This window comes from Callospermophilus lateralis, chromosome 18 (genome assembly GCF_048772815.1).
Source record: "Callospermophilus lateralis isolate mCalLat2 chromosome 18, mCalLat2.hap1, whole genome shotgun sequence".
In the NCBI taxonomy this organism is placed as follows: domain Eukaryota; kingdom Metazoa; phylum Chordata; class Mammalia; order Rodentia; family Sciuridae; genus Callospermophilus; species Callospermophilus lateralis.
The window spans coordinates 5,078,089-5,099,098 of NC_135322.1; the positions used below are offsets into that span (position 1 = coordinate 5,078,089).

Genomic DNA, 21,010 nt, shown 5'->3' on the forward strand with positions numbered 1-21,010 from the left:
TAAATATTTACCTATGCCTTGCTTTCTGAAGTGTCCTTCAATCCTCTGAAAAACGTTGAGAACCTAGATGGTTTTCCTTTATATCCCCATCTTAGGGCTTCTCTGGATTCCTCTGTTGGCAAGCCCTGACCCTTATAGACCCCTCCCAGCTCAGCTGGTGCCAACGACCTTGCAAAACCAGCAAGCCCTCTAGGACCACCTCCCTGAGGTCTTCCTAGCATAGCGCCTATGAACTGGAAGTTACTGCTGGTCAAGCGGTGACCAAGAGTCTTTGTGGGGAGTTATGATCACATCTGTGGAACAGCCACCTTTCAAGGTGTGCAACAGGAGAGGTGGAATCTTCCTTTGTGCACTTCAGCTGTAGAGTCTCCTGAGTACCAGTATCATCTGCAACATGAATGAAAACCACCTCCCACAGTAGCAAGCCCACTTCCTCATACCATAGCATGTTGACCATTGGCCTATCTCCCCTCCTTCCTTTCACAGGGGCAGGCCACCTATGGGAAGGGTTGGTGTCCCAATCCAAGACCATTGGCTGGGGCAGTAGGATTGTAGCCAAGGGCAGGTCAGGGGTGGTTTGGACAGCAGAGTTTTGAGATGAAACTCAAGTTCTGAGTTGAAACAGAGTTTGACCTACATTCCTTCATCAGGAAGAAAGGGGGATGAGCAAACCTCACTGCAGTAGGAACTTTTCTGCCTGACAGCCACAGGGCTTGGACAATCCAGGTGGTACAGAGGGCAAGAGTTAGAAAACTAGGTGGCACAATGGGGCCAGGTGACCACACCTGTAATCCTAGTGACTTGGGAGGCTGAGGCAGGAGGATCAGGAGTTCAAGGCCAGCCTCAGCAATTTAGAGAGACTGGATTGAAATAAATAATAAAGAGGATCACAGGGTATAGCTGAACAGTGGACTTCCCTGGGTTCATTCCCCAAGTAGGTGAGGGAAGAAGAAAAGAAGGAGGGAGAAGAGGAGGAAAGAAGAGAAAAGGAAGAAAGGGAGGGAGAGAAGGAAGGAAGGGTTTGGCAGCAGACATACATGTACCAAGCTTAATTAGGTGTACACTGGGCCTCATTCCGGGACTTCAAACTTGACAAGTTTTCTTCTGGTCCACAGGGCTCAGGGTAGGTCTAGTCCACCCAGCCTCTGACCAGTTCAGGGAGTGAGCTGGCCTGATGCTGCCATGGCAGAATATAGATCCACAGAAATGAGACAGGACCCGGGGCCCAGGAGAACTCCCCATCTATAGATCACCCATTTGATTCTCTGCTGAAGACTATCTGCCCTGAATCCATCCGATTATAATGTGTGTGTGTGTGTGTGTGTGTGTGTGTGTGTGCACGCGCGCGAGCATGCGCCAAGGGAGCGGGGGTGTTCAAAATTAAGTGTACACCAGAAAACCATTATTAGAAATGCAAAAATATTGCCCCTCCAGCCCTGGGGTTTTAGCTTAAGGAGGTCTGGAGTGTGACTCAGGAGTATGCACTCTTTTAAATTTCTCAGACTCCTGAGACACAAAACAATTTCAAACAGTCCTGGAGTATTCTCTGCTTATAAATATGATGGCTGGGTTGCCTCCCTCAGCACACATCTATTCAGAAAAGCTTGGCAGTGGCATGGGGGGACACCATTACTGCCTGTGCATTAGTATCAGCTACTGGGTTTGCTGCGGCTTCCTACCAACATTATGTAATTCATTTTTCTATTTCTCTGCCTCACTAGGTGACGAGGTCCACAAAAGCCATTCCTTTGTTGCTTCACCAGAGTGTCCCCAGAGTGTAACACAGCACCTTGCCCAGTGATGGCAGTTCACAATATTCCTGAAGGAATGAATTCTTCCAATAACTCAGGAATCCAAATGAATTCTAAGACAGCCACAGCATGACAAATTTCAATTTAATTCATTCACTTTCAAAATAAAATATGAAGTTTCTGTTTTTCTGTGTAGGGAGAATCACATGAGCCAGCACTCTCCAAACTTTTTGGGATGATGGGAATGGGTCAGTTTTGCTCTGTTTGTGCTGTCCAGTTTGATAGCCATTACTCATGCATAGCTACTGAGCACTTGAAATGTGGCCAGGGAACTGAGGCACTGAATTTCTAATTTGTTTTTAATATTTTTGTAACTTAAATTGCCATAAAACTATAGTAATTTGCAATCTCTTGTACCAACAAGGCATGGACATTAGAAAACAAATTCTTTGTGCTCTAATATGCATAAATACTATGAAAAGCAGTCCTTCCTCAAATAAGGTAAAGAAGGTGGTGCAGCAGGTACTGAATATCATAAACACATAGGGAAGATCCACAGAGTAGGAAAAGGAGGGAGGGAGGGAGGATGGGAAAGGGGGGGAAATATAGAATGAATTTAACAAAATCATATTATATGCATATAAAAAGGTACCAAAGAGGGGCTGGAGTTGTAGCTCAGTGGTAGAGTGCTCACCTGCCATGTGTAAGACACTAGGTTCAGTCTTCAGCACCACATAATTAATAATTAATTAAATAAAGGCATTGTGTACATCTACAACTAAAAACTATTATTATTTTTTAACATACCAGGAGCTGGGGTTGTGGCTCAGTGGTAGAGCGTTTGCCTAGCATATGTGAGTCACTGGGGTTGATTCTCAGCACCACATATAAGTAAATAAAATAAAGGTCCATTGACAACTAAAAAAAAAAAAATTTTTTAAAGGTACCAAAGAAAATTTCACCTTCATGTATATAAAGTACTGATCAAAATTATATAAAGCAGCTATGTATAATTATAAATACTATATATAATTATAATGCCCTAACAAAATATACATTTTAAAAAGTAGTCCATCTCATCCCTCAAAATAAGATGCTCTTTGAGCTATAAGCCATCGTGTCCCCTTGCATCAGTTGAATCGTGTCCATGTCACCTATGCAGATGTTCACATTCTCTGACTAGAACAGCTGGAGTGTGAAGATACCTCTTAAGGATGACCCAACTACCATAGTGCTCCTCCCGGGGACAAAGCGTTTTGTTTTGTTTGCCTCTGTAACCTCAGCTCCCAGGACAGGTCCAGGTACAAAGGAAGCAGGTGTCAAATACCTGCTAGGTGAACACATTAACTCACGGGAAGGCTGACACTTCACAGGTCCCTCTGAAGAAGTTCTACAAGTTTCATGGACTTTCTGGTTTTCAGTTACGCCTTCACATTGGTCAGGGGAAAGTGAGATGATGTGTGTGTCCTACATCAATTCTAACCCTTTTCCTTCAACCATCTCTTATGATTTTTCATTCATAGAAACATTCGAGATGTTGATTTAAACATTCCTGTACGTATTTTCTCCATTTAAATAAACTCAGTCATCCTTCACTCATTTAATTGACAAAACAGCAATTGGTACCTACATGTCTGAGTGGTTAGCATCACACTGTGCCTCTGTAACAACACAGCATTTAGGAAGGATGAATCTATCACTCTTTCCCAGCTTTGCATTTTATAGTTGCTCTCTGTATATATACTTTCAGCCATTTAGTGAACTAGAAATTTCTGCTCAATCCTTTCCCACATAACTGAATCTGAGCTTCTCCCTATGGGTTTTCTGTGACATAAAATAATACGTAATTTATCACTGGGGGAACAACCATGTTCACAGTATTTGTGAGGTTTCTCTCCTGTGTGAATTCCATGCTGTCCCCTGAGGGTGTACATCTGGCCACTGGCTGTCCCCCAAAGACCAAATTCCTGTTAGTGAGGAGCCCACTGACGTTCACTGCTGTCTGAGGGGCCTCAGAAGGCACCTGAGTAGTCAGTGAGTTAACAGGGCTCTTCTCCTGGTGGTCATCACAGGTATGCAATGAGCTGTCTCTGTCTGTGGGGTTTTCCACCTTGCCTGAATCTCCCTGTTTTCCCCTTGTGTGTATTCTCTTGTGCTTAACCAGACAAGACATGTATGCAAAAGCCTTCCCACACTCGCTGCAGCCATAGGGCCTCTCTCCTGTGTGAGTTCTTTGATGGACAATGAGCTTTTGCCTTGTGGTGAAGGCTTTCCCACACTCGCTGCATTTAAAGGGCTTCTCTCCCGTGTGAATTCTTTGATGCTTGATGAGCCCCGACCTCTGTGAACAGGACTTTCCACATTCGCTGCACACAAAGGGAGTCTTCCCTGTGTGAAATCTCTGATGAGCTATGAGGCAGGTCTTCTGGATGAAGCCTTTCCCACACTCACCACATGTGTAAGGCTTCTCACCTGTGTGAATTCGCTGATGAACGATGAGGTTTCCTTTCTGGATGAAGCCCTTTCCACATTCGCTGCATATATAGGGCTTCTCTCCAGTATGAGTCTTCTGGTGTATGTTGAGCCGTGATTTCTTGAGAAAGGCTTTGCCACACTCGGTGCATGTGTAAGGTTTCTCACCTGTGTGGGTTCTGTGGTGTTCTGTGAGCATGAACTTCCTGGAGAAGGCTTTCCCACACAGATGACATCTATGGGGCTTCTCACCAGTGTGGATGATCTGGTGATCAGTCAGCCAAGACTTCTTGATGAAGGCTTTCCCACAGTCGCTGCATACATGAGGTTTCTCTACTTTTTGAGTGTTCTGAGGCTTGGGACAAGTGAACTGAGATTTAGTGCTGATGAGTTTTCCATTTGCAGGGAATTTAATTTTAGTATGAAATTGTTCACAAGAAACATGAAGAAAGGATTCCCCATTTCTAGAAATCTCAGCAAAGTTCTTTATTTCACAGTGTCTGCTCTGGTCAACCAAAGGTAAGTTTGGTTTCATACTTTTTTCATGTAAGTTAAATATACCATGCTTTTGCCTTAGTAGAAACTGAGCTCTGTGCTGATGAGCAGAATTTTCAAAGGCACTGTGTTCATGCCACTGTACCATCCTGTTCACCTTGCTTTCTCTCTGTAAGAGTTTTGGTAGATGATCATCAATTTCCCAGATTTCTATGAAAGAAAAGAACAGTGAGTTTTCTATCACCTTGATCTGGAATAAAAGCATTTTTAAAAATTACCTATGTGAACAACAATAAGTTTTGGCAAGGATGTGGGGTAAAAGGCACATTCATAAAAAAAAATTGCTGGTGGGGCTGCAAATTGGTGCAGCCAATATGGAAAGCAGTATGGAGATTCCTTGGAAAACTTGGAATGAAACTACCATTCGACCCAGATATCCCACTGCTCAGTTTATACCCAAAGGACTTAAAAACAGTATACTACAAGGACATGGCCACATCAATGTTTACAGCAGCACAATTCACAATAGCTAAACTATGGAGCCAACCGAGATGCCCTTCGGTAGATAAATGGATAGGGAAAATGTGGTATACATACATAGTGGAATGTTACTCAGCATTAAAAGAGAACAAAATCATGGCATTTGCAGGTAAATGGATGGAGTTGGAGAATATTATGCTAAGTGAAGTAATCCAACCCCAAAAAAACAAATGCCAAATGTTTTCTCTGATATGAGGATGCTGACGCATAATGGCGAGGCATGGGGGAGTGTGGGAGGAATGGAGGAACTTTAGATAGGACAAAGGGGAGGGAGGGGAAGGGAGGGGGCATGAGGGTAGGAAAGACAGTGGAATGAGATAGTCATCATTACCCTAAGTACATGTATGAAGACACAAACAGTGTGAATCTACTTTGTGAACAACCAGAGACAGAAAAAATTGTGCTCTATATGCATAATATGAATTGAATTGCATTCTGCCATCATATATAAAAATTAAAATAAATAAATAATTTAAATTAAAAATAATTTTTTTTAAATCATCTAGGTCTAAGGTCTCTCTTTAATGACAACACTTTCAAAAGAGTGTAAACACAAGTCAGTTGATTGGGTACTGGGAGAAAACAACTACACAGGCAAACCAAAAGTTAATGATGGACACAAAGTTAGATGATTCATGAAAAAATACAGATGTAGATGCTTTTTAAAACATGGAGAGACCATCAAGTATCAGCAGAGATAGAGACTAGAGGTTGGAGGGAGCGATCCATCCACTCCACAGATCCTGCTGAACGCCCACCGGGTGCCAGGCTCAGTGCCAATTCTGCGGGTTCACAAACACATTCCCGTGTCCATGGAGCCTACACCAATGCTGGGTAAAATACTTAAAATAGCCAAGACGGGAGCAGCTGCAGACTGTGCAAGGTGTTGGAAGGAGCAGTGGAGATGGACAGAAGTGCATCAGGTAAGACGGGGCTCACGTGGAGTCATGGCTGCACGTGGGGAGGAAAGAACAAAGGAACCAGGGCACACTCTCTGGCCCGAAGCCCTGAGTAGCACTGCATTTAATAAATTGAACCCAAGGGCACTCAATCACTGTGCCATGTCCCCAACCCTTTTTTTTTTTTTTTAAATTTAGAGACAGGGTCTCACTGAGTTGCTTACAGCTTTAATAAGTTGCTAAGTTTGACTTTGAACACACAATCCTCCTGTCTCAGCCTCCCAAGCCACTGGGATTACAGGTGTGCACCATCACACCCAGCAGTAGTGCCTTTAAAAGAGACAAATCACTGCACACAGAATGGGGAGACAGAACTGCAGCCTGTCAAGGCCACCACATGCACAGGTGTAGACATGGGGAATTTGAAGGATCCATAAACCTTGAGAAAAGCTTCAACTGCAGAGATGAATTTGGAAAACTTTAGTAAATAAAAAGAACAGGACAAGACCACCTTCAGAGAACATGTGGACTCAAAGACGAAGAAGACGCAGGGCTAGGCTGTAGCCATTCTACATTTAGAGTTTGGAAACTAGGAGAAGTCCCCTGGAGGAAACCAGGTTGCTCATCCAGACAGGGGACACTGGTGACTGAAACAAGTAGCCTAGAGGCAAGTCAGATTCTTCCATACTCGGCCCTGTCCCTGGGACAGCTCCTGGGTCCCTGTCTTGTAACTCGCCTTCTTCCTCCTGACACCTTCAACCAGCTTTCTCAAAGTGCTGTCTCACAGTGACTGAAAACTTCCTCTGGGTGACACCCTGCCCACTTGCTCAGCTGCAACACCCCATCTATTCCCACAGAAGGAGGGCAGCAGTGGCCCTCAGGGAACATCATGACAGGGTAGAGGACCAAACTGCACTAACAGGATATGCTGCCCCTCTTCATGCTGCTTCTGGACAGGTAGGGTCCACCTTCTTCAGGTTCCCTGAGCCCTCAACCTTTCACTAACAGCATTATCCCACAATTCTGCACTAATGTCGCCTAGCTTTGGTCAATGTCTGAATGGACCGCCTCTTTCTGAATCATGGTCATGGCAGCTTTATATCAACTTGACTGGGAACAGGACAGAAGGATTCTTCACCTGAGAAGAAAAGGGAAGCTAGAAAAATGTAGAACAGGAAATCTACAGTCTACAACTCCACCATCAACTAGAACCATACTGTCTGCCTCAGTCAGCCTGGCAATAAAGATCCCACTACCTGGAAATGTCCCCACAGTCTCACGGCCAGCAGGACACTAGAGAACTCCCAGCCTGACCTCTTGTGCTCTCTCAGCCCACCTCACTCAGTTCTCAACTGATCTTTCTTTCCTTTTCTGGTCCTGGGGATGGAACCCAGGGGTGCTCTACCAATGAGCTACATCCCCAGCCCTTTATAGTTTTTATTTTGAAACAGAGTCTTAAGTTGTACAGGCTGGCTTCCAACTTGAGACCCTCCTTCCTCAGCTTCCTGAGTAGCTGGGATTACAGGCTGTGCCACCACGCCTGGGTTCACCTGACTTCTAAGTGCCCTTGGCTCTTCTTTTCCTTATGGCTTTCCTCCCCTTTGGGCAGATTTCATCAGTAGAAAATTCCTTCTCCAGGCCTGGCCTCTCCCTGAATAACTTGGGCTAAATCCAATGCACAGAGGGCTCCTCTTGGACCTATCAAACATGTCTACCTTACAATCTCCTAAATTCCCCAAATCAATCTCCTCCTCTGTAGGTCGTCTGCACCACAGTAAACACAAGCTCCCCTTTTCTTGCCAACCTGGTCAGCACCACCCTTCCTCTCTTCTATTCCATCACCCTAGGATACAGGTAGGATACAGGTAAGCAGACCCAGATACGATCAGCACCCACTCATTCTCCAAGTCAGCAGCCTGCTAGCTTCCACCTCTCTTGGCTCAACAGCACCTCATCCAAGAGTTGGTCCCCTTCCTAAAAGATCAGCCCTGGACCTGCTTGTTCTGTCCCATAGCTCTGCCTTATTTTATCTCTTGGCTTCTTAGAATGACAGTGGCTCATCCACTGTTTGTTTTTCTTGCTGCTGTTATCCTGTTATGCTGCTCAGCATACACTGAGCTACCAAAAGATAATTTTTAAAGAAAGGAATCAAGAAAGTAATCACATATGAAACACAGTGGGAGAATTTAGAATATGGAAATCTGTGCAAATAAGATGACACCCTATCAAAGAAATGACTGAAAGAAGAACTTCAATGTCTTGTGACAAGTAACATGGTTAATGTCGACTTAGTGCAATCAGAACTATAATAGGAAAGAAAACAAAAGCAAATATGATGGTAAGACCCATAGGAACTAGAAGAAAGCTTAGAATTAGTAAAAACACAAAGGAATCGTTGAAAACACATAAGTTAGCATCTGATTCAGGTTGGACCTTCAAGTGCAGCTTGTGAAAAATATCTTTTCTAACAGGGCCAACAGCCCACACCAGAAATCCCAGCTATGTGGAAGGCTGAGACAGAGGGTTACAAGTTCACAGCCAGACTGTGCAACTTAGCAAGACCCTGCCTCAAAGTAAAAAGGGCTAGGGATGTGGCTCAGTGATAAAGCACCCCTAAGTTCAATCCCCAGTACAAAAAAAAAAAGAAAAAAGAAAGAAAAAAAAAATCTTTTCTAGTTAGAAATTCACCACGAACAGTTAGACCTTTCATTAAAGAAACACAGGTAGAGGACATGTGAGTTAATATCTGGATGGCTAGAACTTAGGATGCATAAAAAAAGGAGAAGCTAAACTCAAGAGGGTTTTCTTGGAGAGAAGATGATTCTCACTCTGCAGAAAGAGGAACTCTAGGCAGACTTGAGGTCCAAATCAGGAACTATCAGGGATTCACAGAGATCTAGATATCTATGCTAGATGACACCAGGACATGTCAGTTTGGAGTCTGCTCTGGGAACAGATGGAGCTTAACTCATTAAAGTGAACGAGATTTTAAAGGGTGAGAACAGATAAGAAAATAGAAAACACAGGGTTTGAGAACCTCCAAGTGAAGAAAGGCTTGGGGCCAAGGCACGATGAGTGACAGGCTTCCTCAGGCAGCACCCCAGTGGGGTGGGAGGTGCAGCAGTCAGAAGTCAAGAAGGATTCAGAGTTTTCTCTCTGGAGAAGGACTTGGAAGGTGCAATTTCATAGCACCGGAACTGGAAGGGTATGAAGAACGGAATATCTGGGACTTGCAGGAAGAATATTATGCCAACTTAAAGACACTGATTAATAAGGAACAATCAGCTCCCAGAAGAGGTAAAGAGGATGATTTTCTCCAAATCCCTCCAAAGAGAAGGTCTGCATTGAGAGGCAGAGGTGGGAGGTGCTGCTCACCCCGCCTTCCACAGCTGCTCTCCCTCTCACCTGGACTGTTTGCCTCATGGATTGCATCTTCCACTGTCCTTGGTTCTCCTCCTAGCAACTTGGAGAGGGCATCAGGCTTGCTGGCTTGACACCCTGTTCATGGGAAATGACAGTCTTAGGTTCATCAAACTGGGCTGTGATCTGTCAACAGGAGGTAATGTTCTATTTTAGGAACTCTGAAGTTTACATCTGCCAAGCAAAGGCTTTGCTCTCAGAAGGGGGCACAATACACCCTCTTGTCTGGAACCAGAGAGAGACTGAGATACCACAGGACCTCCAAGGCTTACAGACACTGAGAAAAAAAGGCCACAGACTGGTACCCTCTGAGCTTCCAGGGCAGCCATCCTCACCCACGGACACCAGGTTCCTGCAGTTCTCCAACATCACGTCCCAATACAGGTCCTTCTGAGCAGGGGCCAGGAGCTGCCACTCCTCCCAGGTGAACTTCACAGTCACATCCTCCAGCGTCAGCAACTCCTGTCAATGAGGCAATTTCCTTGTGATGATATGGGATGTTAGTTTTTCTGCTCACTTCCCCTTCTTAGTCTGCATCTATCTACCAAGTTGTTGTTGGTATTTAATACAGTGCAGGAGTAAAATACTAATAAAATAGTCTATAATTATACATGAGTCATCATCTATTCATCCAGTGAGATGTTTCTATATTGGATGTGGGAGACCAACCTTACACGTGACTGGGTCACACTAACCGGCTGGGTATTGAGGCGCTCAGTTGCAGAGATGTGGCAGATCTTTCCCACACTTCTTGGGCCTGAGGGTCGGTGTCTCGTGCATGGGTGTGTCTTGCTACAGCCCCATGGGTGAAGCTACGCTCACCTGTTCCTTTGTAATATAACCCCTTGCCCTGTATAGGATAGAATCTTCCATGGAAGTGCCTTGTTTGTGTCCCCTTCTCTTACTGTACCCTTGGGTGTGGCCTACCCAGGTGTCAGTCAACCTGCTGACAGTGGACATCATGAAGATACTCAGCCCCCTGAAACCTGACCCCTTGCCTCATTTGAATAGCTTCTCCTGAATAAAAGAGGTCAGTGCTTACTCTCGCTCTCTCTTTCTGCGGACCCTTAAGGTCAGAGGAGCCGTCACAGCGACCCCAAAGAAAAAGGTATTTGTGTCTCTTGTGTGGTTATTTTGCACAGTCCAGTTAGCCCAGTTCAACTGGAGTGACCCCTGAGCCTTTTAGTCGTGAGAACAGAAACCCGGCAATTGGATAGTACTTAAATCTTCTTGCTAACTTAGAAACACCATCTTTATATCTTACACATACACAGTCATGAATTGCTTAACAACAGAACTATGTTCTCCAAAAATCAGTCAGGCAATTTCATCTCTGTGCAAACAAAACTGAGCATACTTACCTATACAACCTGAGACAGCTACGACATCACCAGGCAATATAATCTTATGAGGCCCCAGTGGTATATTCTGCCATGCGACCAGCGCTGGCTTCATGAAAGAAGGTTCAATTCATAAGTAATTGCTAGGGAGTTTTAAATTAAAGAGACAAGACTCTCATTACCTTTAATACCAGCTCCAAGACAGCTTCTCCTAGCTCCTGCCACCAGCCACCTAATGCGGAGGCAAGGTTTACAGAAGAGACTAGCGAGAGAGAGAGAGAGAGAGAGAGAGAGAGAGAGAGAGAGAGAGAGAGAGAACATGCCAAGGAGTGGGCTTTTATTGGGGAACAAAAATTCCAGGGAAAATCCCATCCAATGAAGGTTAAGGGGGCAGCATCCCAAGGTCAGGGGCGATGATTGGCTCTTCAGGGCAGTGGCCAGACACGTCTCTGCATGGACAAGCCCTTGGACCTGGAAAAGGGTGGGGAAGGCTCTAACACAGCTGTGTCTAAGCGCCTCTCACCCAGCCAGGGAGGTAACTCAAATCACATGTGAGGATGGCCTCCCGAAGTATATGAGGCCCATCACTGACCTAAATGTCATTATACAGGCACAACTGGGCCTACCATAGTTCTGACTGACCAGGTATAAATCAAAGGGTCCCTTGATCCCTTCCTTGACTTGATAATTTGTTAATTTATTTGTGTTGGGGGTTTGGGAGTACTGATGATTGAACCCAGTGGTACTTAACCACTGAATCATATTCCCAGTCCTTTTTGTTTTTGAGACAAAGTCCCTAAGTTGCTTAGGTCCTTTCTAAGTTGCTGAGTCAGAACTCAAGCTTGCAATCTCCTGCTTCGGTATCACAAATTGCTAGGATTATAGGTGTGCATAACCACACTCTGCTTATTCATGTTTTTATGGAAGCTTCATTACCTAGGCATAGCTGATTAAATGACTGGCCACCAGTGACTAAGTCAGTCTCCAACATTCTATTCCTCAGAGGTAGGAGAGGATGTGGGGTGGGGCTGAAGCTCCAACCCTCTATTCATCAGCTGGTTCCCCAGGCAAGTCACCCCATCAACATAAACTCAGATTGTAAATAACAGATAACTGTCACCTCCAGAGCTGTTTCAAGAGCCAAGGACATATAAATATAACAAAGAGACTCCTGTTGTTCTTATCATTAAAGAAATTACAATAGTTTTAGGATCTCTGGCCAGGAGTCAAAGCCAAAAAACAAAATATATATTTTTTACACAGCATGACAGTGACAGTGGCTTGGAGCTAACACTTTTATTTTATTTTATTTTATTTTTTTTTAAAGAGTGAGAGAGAGGGAGATAGAGAGAGAACTTCTTTAATATTTATTTTTTAGTATTTGGCAGACACAACATCTTTGTTTTTATGTGGTGCTGAGGATCAAACCCGGGCCGCACGCATGCCAGGCGAGCGCGCTACCGCCTGAGCCACATCCCCAGCCCCTGGAGCTAACACTTTTAAACATCATGCTACAATGCCCATAAAATAGAATGGCCAGTCACTCTGAACAGCAAAGAGAAATATCCATTAAAATGTAGAATGAGCACTTTCATCAAGTGACCTCTCTGTGGCCACCTTCAAAAATACTGACATATCTTCATAAAAAGGCACTACCAGAGATGTGCTTGGCCTGTAATAACAGTTAGCTAAATGTCCAAGAGCAGCAGAAAAGCTAAATCATGTCACACACATCACTTAGAGGACAGTGCAGCCAGTCAAAAAGGTGTTTAGGCTGGCATGTATTGACAAATAAAAGGCAAGAATAGTACAGTAAATATTGACAGCATGATTCCTTTTAAAATGACAAAAGCAGGAATAAGAAACCATGCTTACACTGAGAACAGTCTGGAGGATGCAGATCACATCAAATCCCAGTTCCTTCTGGAGAAGATCAGAGTGCATTGTTCTAGCAGTACAGAAAATAACCTGTCTTTCTACTCAAGATCAGTGCACACCACACAAATGAAAACGAATCTCTTGTGGCAATGGCTGTCAGAGATAAATGCAAGCTGAGAGTTCATGTAACATACAGTACCCTCCAGTCACATTTGACATCCCACAGTTATTAATTTGCTGTGTATCTTACGAACATCATCTCCCATATACTACTCTGCCCATTTAAGCCAGCAGTGGGGGGCATACATCTATAGCCCCAGCTCCTTGGAAGGCTGAGGTAGAAAGATCACTCAAGCCCAGGAGTTTGGTGTCAGTGCAGGCAACATAGCAAGACCACCATCTCGAAAAAAAAAAAAAACAAGTAAGTTGGGCACAATGAACACACACCTCAATCCCACCTGCTGACTTGGGAAGCTTCAGCAGGAAGGTTGCAAGTTCAAGACAAGTCTCAGAAACTTGGTAAGACCCTGTCTCAAAAATTAAACAGGACTTTGGTGTGTAGCTCAATGGTAGAGTACTCCTGGGTTCAATTCACACATTCCAAAAAAGTAATAATAAGAGCAATAATAATAATGAAAATTGTACTCCTTTCCAGAGCCTACTTTTTAAATTTACACTTTTCAGATTAACTGAATTGGTATTTTTTTAAATAAACTTCTATAAATCTTTTAGGGAAGAAAGGAAAAGATGAGGACACCCCAAGTCAGTTACCTGGGACTGGATCATTTTCTTCTGTTCTTAGAAAATAGCTGGTCACTGGGATGCTCTGCCGTGGGGTCTTCCAGACCTGCTCTAAATGCTTATTCAGAAACCTCACTCTTCAATCAAAGTTGTCCCCAGAAATGCTAACGCTGCAATCTTGAAACTTCCTCCTTCATGTAATTGTTTTGGTTCTGAGGAGTCAGGACCTGTGGTTTGAAGAGAAAATCCGTTTTGTTGTTTTTTTTCTTTTTAAAGAGTGAGAGAGAGGGAGAGAGAGAGAGAGACTTTTTTTAACATTTATTTTTTTTTTTTTAGTACTTGGCGGACATAACATCTTTGTTTGTATGTGGTGCTGAGGATCGAACCCGGGCCGCACGCATGCCAGGCAAGCGCACTACCACTTAAGCCACATCCCCAGCCCAAGAGAAAATCCGTTTGATGGCACATTTCCTCGGAGTCTGGTACTGTCACTGCCACTAGGCACTCATCTTAACACAATGGCCCCCTGTTGCTGGCCATCCCTATATCTGGTGCCCCATGAGATTTGGTATCTCTGGCCATGAAGCCTCAGATTCTGAACGTGATAGTGCTGTGCCTTTATTCTGTGAGGTTTAAGTGGGACAACTGCGAAAGGTGGGAAATGAGACCCATCCCAGCTCCACGTCTCGGGAGCAGGTGTGCTCAGATATCCCAGCTACGCACTGGAGTTGGCAGAATAGCTGAAATCCGGCTTACCACACACAAAAAAGCCACTGTGCAGTCAAATGCCAACCTCAGTGGGAGAAGCAAACCGATAATTCTTTCAAAATATAATATTGGAGACTTTATCAATGTTATTACAGTATGGAAAAAATGTTATAAGCAGGCCACATAAAGCAAATGATACTCTGCCAGGAGAACAGCACAAGGCACAACCACTTTGGAAAACATTTTGGCATCACTGCTTAGATCTAAGTGACACACACCCTGCAACACAGCAAAATTTCTTTCTGGGGTATACACCTTTAGGTGTCTGTCGGGAGCTGCCACATAGGAGCTAAGCGATGGAAATGTGGAGACTGGCTTCCCTCACCTGGAGGCATGTGGATCCCCATTTCCACTCAGCAGAGGAGCACAGCTTTGGGAGTGGACATTACCCAGTGGAGTGGGCTGCCCCTTGCAACATTACCCCTCTGCTTTATATGAATGGAATGTTCTTTCAAACAGCCTTACCCAATAAAGCCCACTTCCAAGGTATGCGCCCTCTCTTTCTTGCCTACCTTGCCTCCTTTGTGGAAGCTGGGTAAGAGGGACCATCACTGAACCCAAAGAAAAAGGTACTTCTCTCTCTGTGTCTTTATTTTGTACCAGCCCAGTTCTCCTGGAGAGACCTGATGAACCCAACCTAATTCTTTCCTAAGATTGGGAGCTATCTCATCACAAAGTTATGAAAAGTTCATTTCTGTTTTACTAAGATATTTGGCCTGACCATGTGATCCTGACTGGTTTAGTCCTGTGTTGGATAGGTATCTATTACCCACCTCTCCCCAAATAAGGGCACATTTGAATCAGAAAATATTTACAAAACTTTTCATTATCGTAGTATGCATAATAATCTGTGGGAAGCCCTTCTAGCACATGATTGGGCACCTCCCTGACTGGGTGTGAGGTGTTCCAGCCAAGCTTTGTCAGAACTAATCCCCACCCTTTTCAGGTGCAAGAGCCCATTGTGTGAGGGTGTGACTGACCACTGACCCTGAGACCAATCACTGACCCTGACCTTGGAATACTGTCCCCCTCGATCTTCATTTCCCCTGAATTTCTTGTTCCCCAATAAAAGGCCACTCCCTGGCGTGCCTTCTCTCTCTCCTGCTAGTCTCTTGTGTAAACCTCACTACCCCACTGGGTGGTTCCAGGCAGGAGCAGGGGGTGGGGGCATCTCTGACCTGGTCAAACAAAAAGGTAAATTGAGTTTATGTGTGTTTATTTTGATCTCACTAGTTAATGTCTATGCTTAGAACCTCTAGTATGAAGCTAGCATGCTGGTCGCATAGCAGAATAATGCAAACTGCAAGCAATACAAATGTAATTAGTCATAGGAAAAAACATTATTCAAGCAGTGGACCAAGACAGAAAAACTACAACCTTTGGTCCAACCTGCAAAAATGATTTTTACATTTTTATTTATTTTTTTAATTGGTTCTTTTTGGTTATACATAATGGTAGAATCCATTTTGACATAATTATAAAAGCATACAATATATTTTGTTCTAATTCAGTCCCAAGTATCTCTCCTCCCCACCCCATCCCATGGTTTTTACATCTTTAGAGACTTGTAAAATGAAAATAAAAAAAGAAGCATATGCAAATAACCTTATGTAAACTGCAAGTCCCAGAATAATGACTGTAAGTTTGACTTTCCCTTGCTACAGAACAAGGAAAACAAACCTATGTGCAACAACATGAAACTCTCACCAATACTGAGAAAAAGCCTGTGTGCATACACAAAAAGATGCACTATGCCATTGATACACAGTTCAAAGTTTGCAATACTCAATTAATTACAAGATTGGGAATAATTATATTCATTATGTAATTTACAAATTATTAAGGAAAGCCAAAAGTGCTACAGTAATTACCCATGACCAAGGACGGGAAAAGGTGCACAGAACACCACTGAGGTGCTGGCAATGGTCTATTTCTTCCTGTGGACAATGACTGCTTTTATTTATATATATATATATAAAAATTATAAATAATTTATATATTTATTATTATATAATAAAAATTATATAATATTTATATATATATATATTTATTTATATATATATGCTTTTGTGATCATTAAATTGTACATTTTAAAATATAAATTTACAAAAATTAACCAAAAAAAAAGCTTAACAATACCAAAAACTTGCCTGAAAAGACCCATAAAATATATAAATTTGTAGAGAGACCAAAAGAGAGAGGGAAATGGTGCTAACAAAAAAGCATAAGTAATTAATGGAAGCCATGATTCGGACTGTTTTTGTCTTGAAATAATAAACCAGCACTTTTATGTCATCACATTTGAAGTCCTGGATGAAGCACAATTCTATGATCCTACTGAGAAACTGATGTGACTCCATTTTTAAAAATAAATAAATAACAGCAGCTTCTACCTCAAGGCCTTGTCCTAAGGAAGGGGGTGTGACCCTTGTCCTTGGAAAAACCCACAGAGCACTCCTAAGCACATACCCACCCTGCTGAGTTGTTTGTAAATAACAGGAGAGGTCTGAGGCACCAGGTATCCCTGACTCAGTTAGGCTAGGCAAGGACGCATAGCAACCCCCCTAGCAACCTCCAATCAGCATAAGACAGGGAAAAATACCTGGGATGCCAGATGACCCCCCAGTAGTTTATGGTGGTTGATAACATGTTGGGAAACCTTGTAAGTTTAGCAGTACACCCCTTGTGACCTAAACCAATCAGTTGAAACGAATTGTACTAACCAATTACCCCTACCCAACTTGTTCCCCCATTGAATGTGCTAATCAATGTTAAGAGTTGTTGTTTGACTTTCCAGCAGTATGGAATGATTCGCTGTGTGATGTTGTCATGCATAGAGTATTCCCCAAAACCTATAAAATCTCACTGAACTACAGGCCAGGACTCATTCCTCCTGACCCCTGCGAAGGGAACGGTTGAGTCCAGGCTCCAGCTTGCAATAAAGACTCTTGTGTGATTGCATCGGATTCGGTTCCTGGAGGTCTATTGGGGTCCCACGAATCTGGCATAACACTACCTCCAGGGACAATGTTAACTCCAGACAATAAAGGAGATGAATTTTATGGGTAGGCAACAAAACAAGAATGTGCACTGCCACCCTATTTTCCCACGCTGTCCTGAAGAGTTGAGCCAAGCCAGCGGAAAAATAAATCACAAACATAACAAAGTAGGAAAAAAATGAAGGTTCTTTTCAGACATCATCATCAACATGAATAGGAACTGGACCTACCGTGACCGAGCGAGAACTGCTAATAAACTGCGCTGTGGTCACCCGGGCAGGTCCCTCAGCGTGACAGACTCTGTTGGCAGAGCAGAAGGCGCGGCTGTCAGGCGGGAGGGCAGCAGAGTCGCTACCGAGATCTGAAGGCCACGGCCAGGTCGGCCAGCAGCTACTGCAAAGGAACAAGTGGGGCATCGCACGTGCCGCGCTCTGCGGGCCTCAGCCTCCCACAGCCACTCCACTCCGCCCCAGAGCTTCGGAGCCCCGCAGCGCCCGGCGACACGGGATCGCGACCCGGAGCGGAGGGTCACAGCCCCGCGGCCAACGCCTCCACCTCTCCGCCCTCCCTCAAGAAGCCCTGGCTGTCCCGCCTACGTCAGGCCTCCAGGGGGACAAGACTTCCAGGGATAAAAACACACACCGACGTGACTTTCTCCAGACCTACGGTGGTCTCATCGCTGCAATTGGGCGACCGGCTTCTACTTTGGGACCCGACCCAGCGCTCCGTCAGCCTACGGCGGCCGAGGGGGGGTGTAAACTCTCCAACAGCGCGCTGACGCAACGGACTTCCGGCGTTTCCAGTAGGTAACATGGCCGCGCCCAGGTGGCCCTGGGCCCGCGGAGGTGGCCATGTTTGCTGACCTATGGGGCCAAAAGGCCTCGTTGGAGCAGGTGCTCTGAAGGGCCAAAGGAGAAAACGCACAATTGCTTCATTTCCTGGCAGAAAATGTGTAGCGTGAAAACGGGTCGGTATCCAGGGACTTAGGGCCGACTGAACTGTGTTCAGCGTCTGTCCAGCTAGTAGTACGGCTGCCCAGTAGGAGGTCGGGTGCCCGTGAGCAGAGAGCCGCCTCTGGAAGGGAACAGTGACGTCCCTAAGCAGACACCCCGGGAAACGTGGGCGGGAAAGGGTTCGCAGGAAGTGAAAAAGGCTCCGAGGAGCTGGCAGAGTGGGGCGGCCACGCCCCAGGGGTGCAGCTGGGGGGGGGGGGGGAGGCGGGGAGGCCTGGAGCCCATGGAAGGAGTCGGGGGAGCAGGGTCTGGAGGTGTGACCCGAGTGTCCAGACCATGCAGTGGAACGGATTTTTTAGCTATGTTGTTGGGATAATTGGATATCTACATGCAAAAAACAAGTAAGAAGGTAAGCAGAAGAGGGACATAACAGTTTAGGTGGCCCACGACTATAATTCCAGCTACTGGGGAGACTAAGGCAGGAAAAATATAAGTTTGAGGCCAACTTGGGCAACTCTACCCTGTTTCAAAATAAAATTAAAAGAGCTGAGAATGTAGCTCGGTGGTAGAGCATGAAGCTCTGGATTCAATTCCTAGCAATACAGGGGGTGGGGGTGGGGATAAATGGTTAAAGTTTACAGGAGAACAAAGGCAATAACCTTTATGAATGGGTTAGTTCCAAGACAAGACACTATCGGATGAGCCGTGAAATTAATAAATAGGAATTAAAAAAAAAAAAAAAACCTGTTGTGCTGTTAAGCATATTTAAGAAAGTGGAAAAAAGCAGCCACAGTTTGGGAGTAAATATTTCCACATTTGTTTGACAAACCCACCACCCAATTACTCTTTTGATGGAGGTCATGAGACTTTTCCAAAAATTAGACTCTCTTTTGAGAGTAGGACAACACTATAAACTTTAATTTGTATCTGAGTTAGACACTTTATACATACAAGAATAATAACATGTAAAGTGTAACTGTCACAGGAGAAGATATTTCTCCAAAGAAAGATATGAGGACTTAAGAGAAGGAGAAACTTGACTGAGGACCAGAAGGGTTCTTGGCACATGTGCCAGAAAAGAATTTCAGCACACATCAGTCCTAGTCATAGATGGAGGTTTATTTAGGGAAATAGATACATGTTCAAGGTAGAATAAGAAGTGCCATTGCAGTACAGCAAGGCATAAGCAATCAAGGGAAAGTGCAGGCCATCTCCCCAGAGACCCCCTTGATGTGGGGTGTTGAAACTCATAGAGGACAGTTGCTAGGGACTGGAGTAGAGGTGGAGCCAAGGTGGAGCTGCATTCTCCTGGTGCTTGCACTATCCTCATGTTACCAGGGCAAGGGTCTTGGGTGCTTTCTGCACTAATAGTTTGGAGTCCTACTCAGGTTTTAAGATGGAGCAGGGTAGACACATTTGATCTCTGCACAACTGGAAGAGTTGTCAATTCTAGGAATGAGAGGGTGGTGATGCAGTTCTATGTACATGTTGTTCCAGGTGATGACTCCCAAGCCAGCCTCCTGGAGAATGACAGACTGTCAATACTGCCCCTATCCATTCCACTTGAGGCCTAGATATGTGATCAAGACCATCTAGGCTACTCAGGCCAGGGCAGGCCAGCTCAAACCAAGCAATCCACCCTTCGACCTGCACAGATGAACTACTAAATATTCCTTATCTGTAGCCTTCGAGTTTGTTGTGTTAGCCAAGTAAAGTTTGTATAAGGGGGCAAGCACCAACTTTTATGAATATAAATATTCACATGCAGGTGATTATGTAAATCATGGACATCTCATGAAAACAATCTGCAGACTTAATACAGAATTTCAACATATATAAGTAAGGGTGATATTTATTTATGAGGAAAAAACAGAACATTCTACAAAAGAACAAATCTACTACTATACACATACATGCATGCACACACGCATGCATGCAATTCAAAATTCTCAGTATAAAACAATTTGGTTTTCTCTTTGGTTTAAGACCTGAATCAGAGGAATATCAAAGGTTGGCATATTTGTACTGCAATCAGTTCTCAATTATTTGAATTTCTTATCTCCAGTTTGATCTAAAATTCAGCTATGTTCCTCCCACAGGCAATCTCTCCTCCCCTGCTCTGCACTCTACACAGTGCTTTGTGTTATGGAAGCTTGGATCTGCCCAGCACCTATAATGTGTCTCCATGTGCATACTATACAAGATGAAAAAATATTTAAATATTGACCCCAAAAATATATATCCTTGCAAGTAAACAGTGAAGAATCATTAATACTCAGGAAACAATGCTATCAATAAAATGAATTGAGTGGGTTTCAATGATAGAAATAGCAATGACTTAAAGTCAATGATAAATATATTTAAAGACCTAAAGAAAACCATGTTGAATGGTTTAAAGTAAAATAAGAGAATAATGGCTTGATAGAAAATCTTGGTAAGACAGAAAATGTAATAAAGAACCCAATAGAAATGTTAGTGCTGAAATAACACAGCTGAAATCTGCTACAAAAGTAAATGAGTTTAGCAATACGATAGGGTGCAAGTTCAACACACAGATGAAACCATGAACATAGGAGCATTTACAATGGCTTTATAAATGATACCTTCAGGTAAACTTCTAACAACATACAGGATATGCATAAGCTAAAAAGCTTTTTATTTGTTTTTTAAGAGCAAGAAGAATTAATCAAATGGCAAGACAGCATTGTTGGGAGCTGCTCTGGACAGAGCTATGTACACACCTTTAAGTCCTGA

General features: G+C 44.0%; 1 protein-coding gene and 1 long non-coding RNA gene across 8 annotated transcripts; one reads left to right on the plus strand and one right to left on the minus strand.

The window, feature by feature from the left end:
* Positions 1 to 2,188: 2,188 nt before the first annotated feature.
* On the minus strand, positions 2,189 to 18,035 carry Znf350 (zinc finger protein 350). Of its 7 annotated transcripts, XM_076838627.2 has the most exons (7): positions 17,946 to 18,035; positions 17,534 to 17,696; positions 13,567 to 13,763; positions 11,100 to 11,149; positions 9,913 to 10,039; positions 9,563 to 9,655; positions 2,189 to 4,928 (listed from the first exon to the last, which is right to left on the minus strand). In XM_076838627.2, exons 5-7 carry the CDS (start codon positions 9,944 to 9,946, stop codon positions 3,565 to 3,567), a joined length of 1,491 nt encoding a protein of 496 aa, XP_076694742.2. In that variant the 5' UTR covers positions 9,947 to 10,039; positions 11,100 to 11,149; positions 13,567 to 13,763; positions 17,534 to 17,696; positions 17,946 to 18,035; the 3' UTR covers positions 2,189 to 3,564. The 7 variants fall into 7 exon arrangements, with proteins under 7 accessions (XP_076694742.2, XP_076694736.2, XP_076694739.2 ...); XM_076838621.2 differs by lacking the exon at positions 11,100 to 11,149; XM_076838624.2 differs by lacking the exon at positions 11,100 to 11,149 and having other exon boundaries at positions 17,534 to 17,603; positions 17,946 to 18,033.
* Positions 18,036 to 18,546: 511 nt separating this feature from the next.
* Positions 18,547 to 20,575, plus strand: LOC143383760 (uncharacterized). The gene is made up of 2 exons (XR_013089190.1): positions 18,547 to 18,665; positions 20,356 to 20,575. It is a non-coding gene; the product is annotated as an uncharacterized LOC143383760 (long non-coding RNA).
* Positions 20,576 to 21,010: the final 435 nt, after the last annotated feature.

Bases quoted from the DNA above. Each gene is read 5' to 3' on its own strand.
- Znf350 (XM_076838621.2), bottom strand. The intron at 9,656-9,912 runs GTGAGGATGGCT...TCCCATGAACAG, and splicing joins CAGGAACCTGGTGTCCGTGG to GGTGTCAAGCCAGCAAGCCT. The intron at 4,929-9,562 runs GTGAGAGGGAGA...TTTCTTTCATAG, and splicing joins CCATGAGGCAAACAGTCCAG to AAATCTGGGAAATTGATGAT.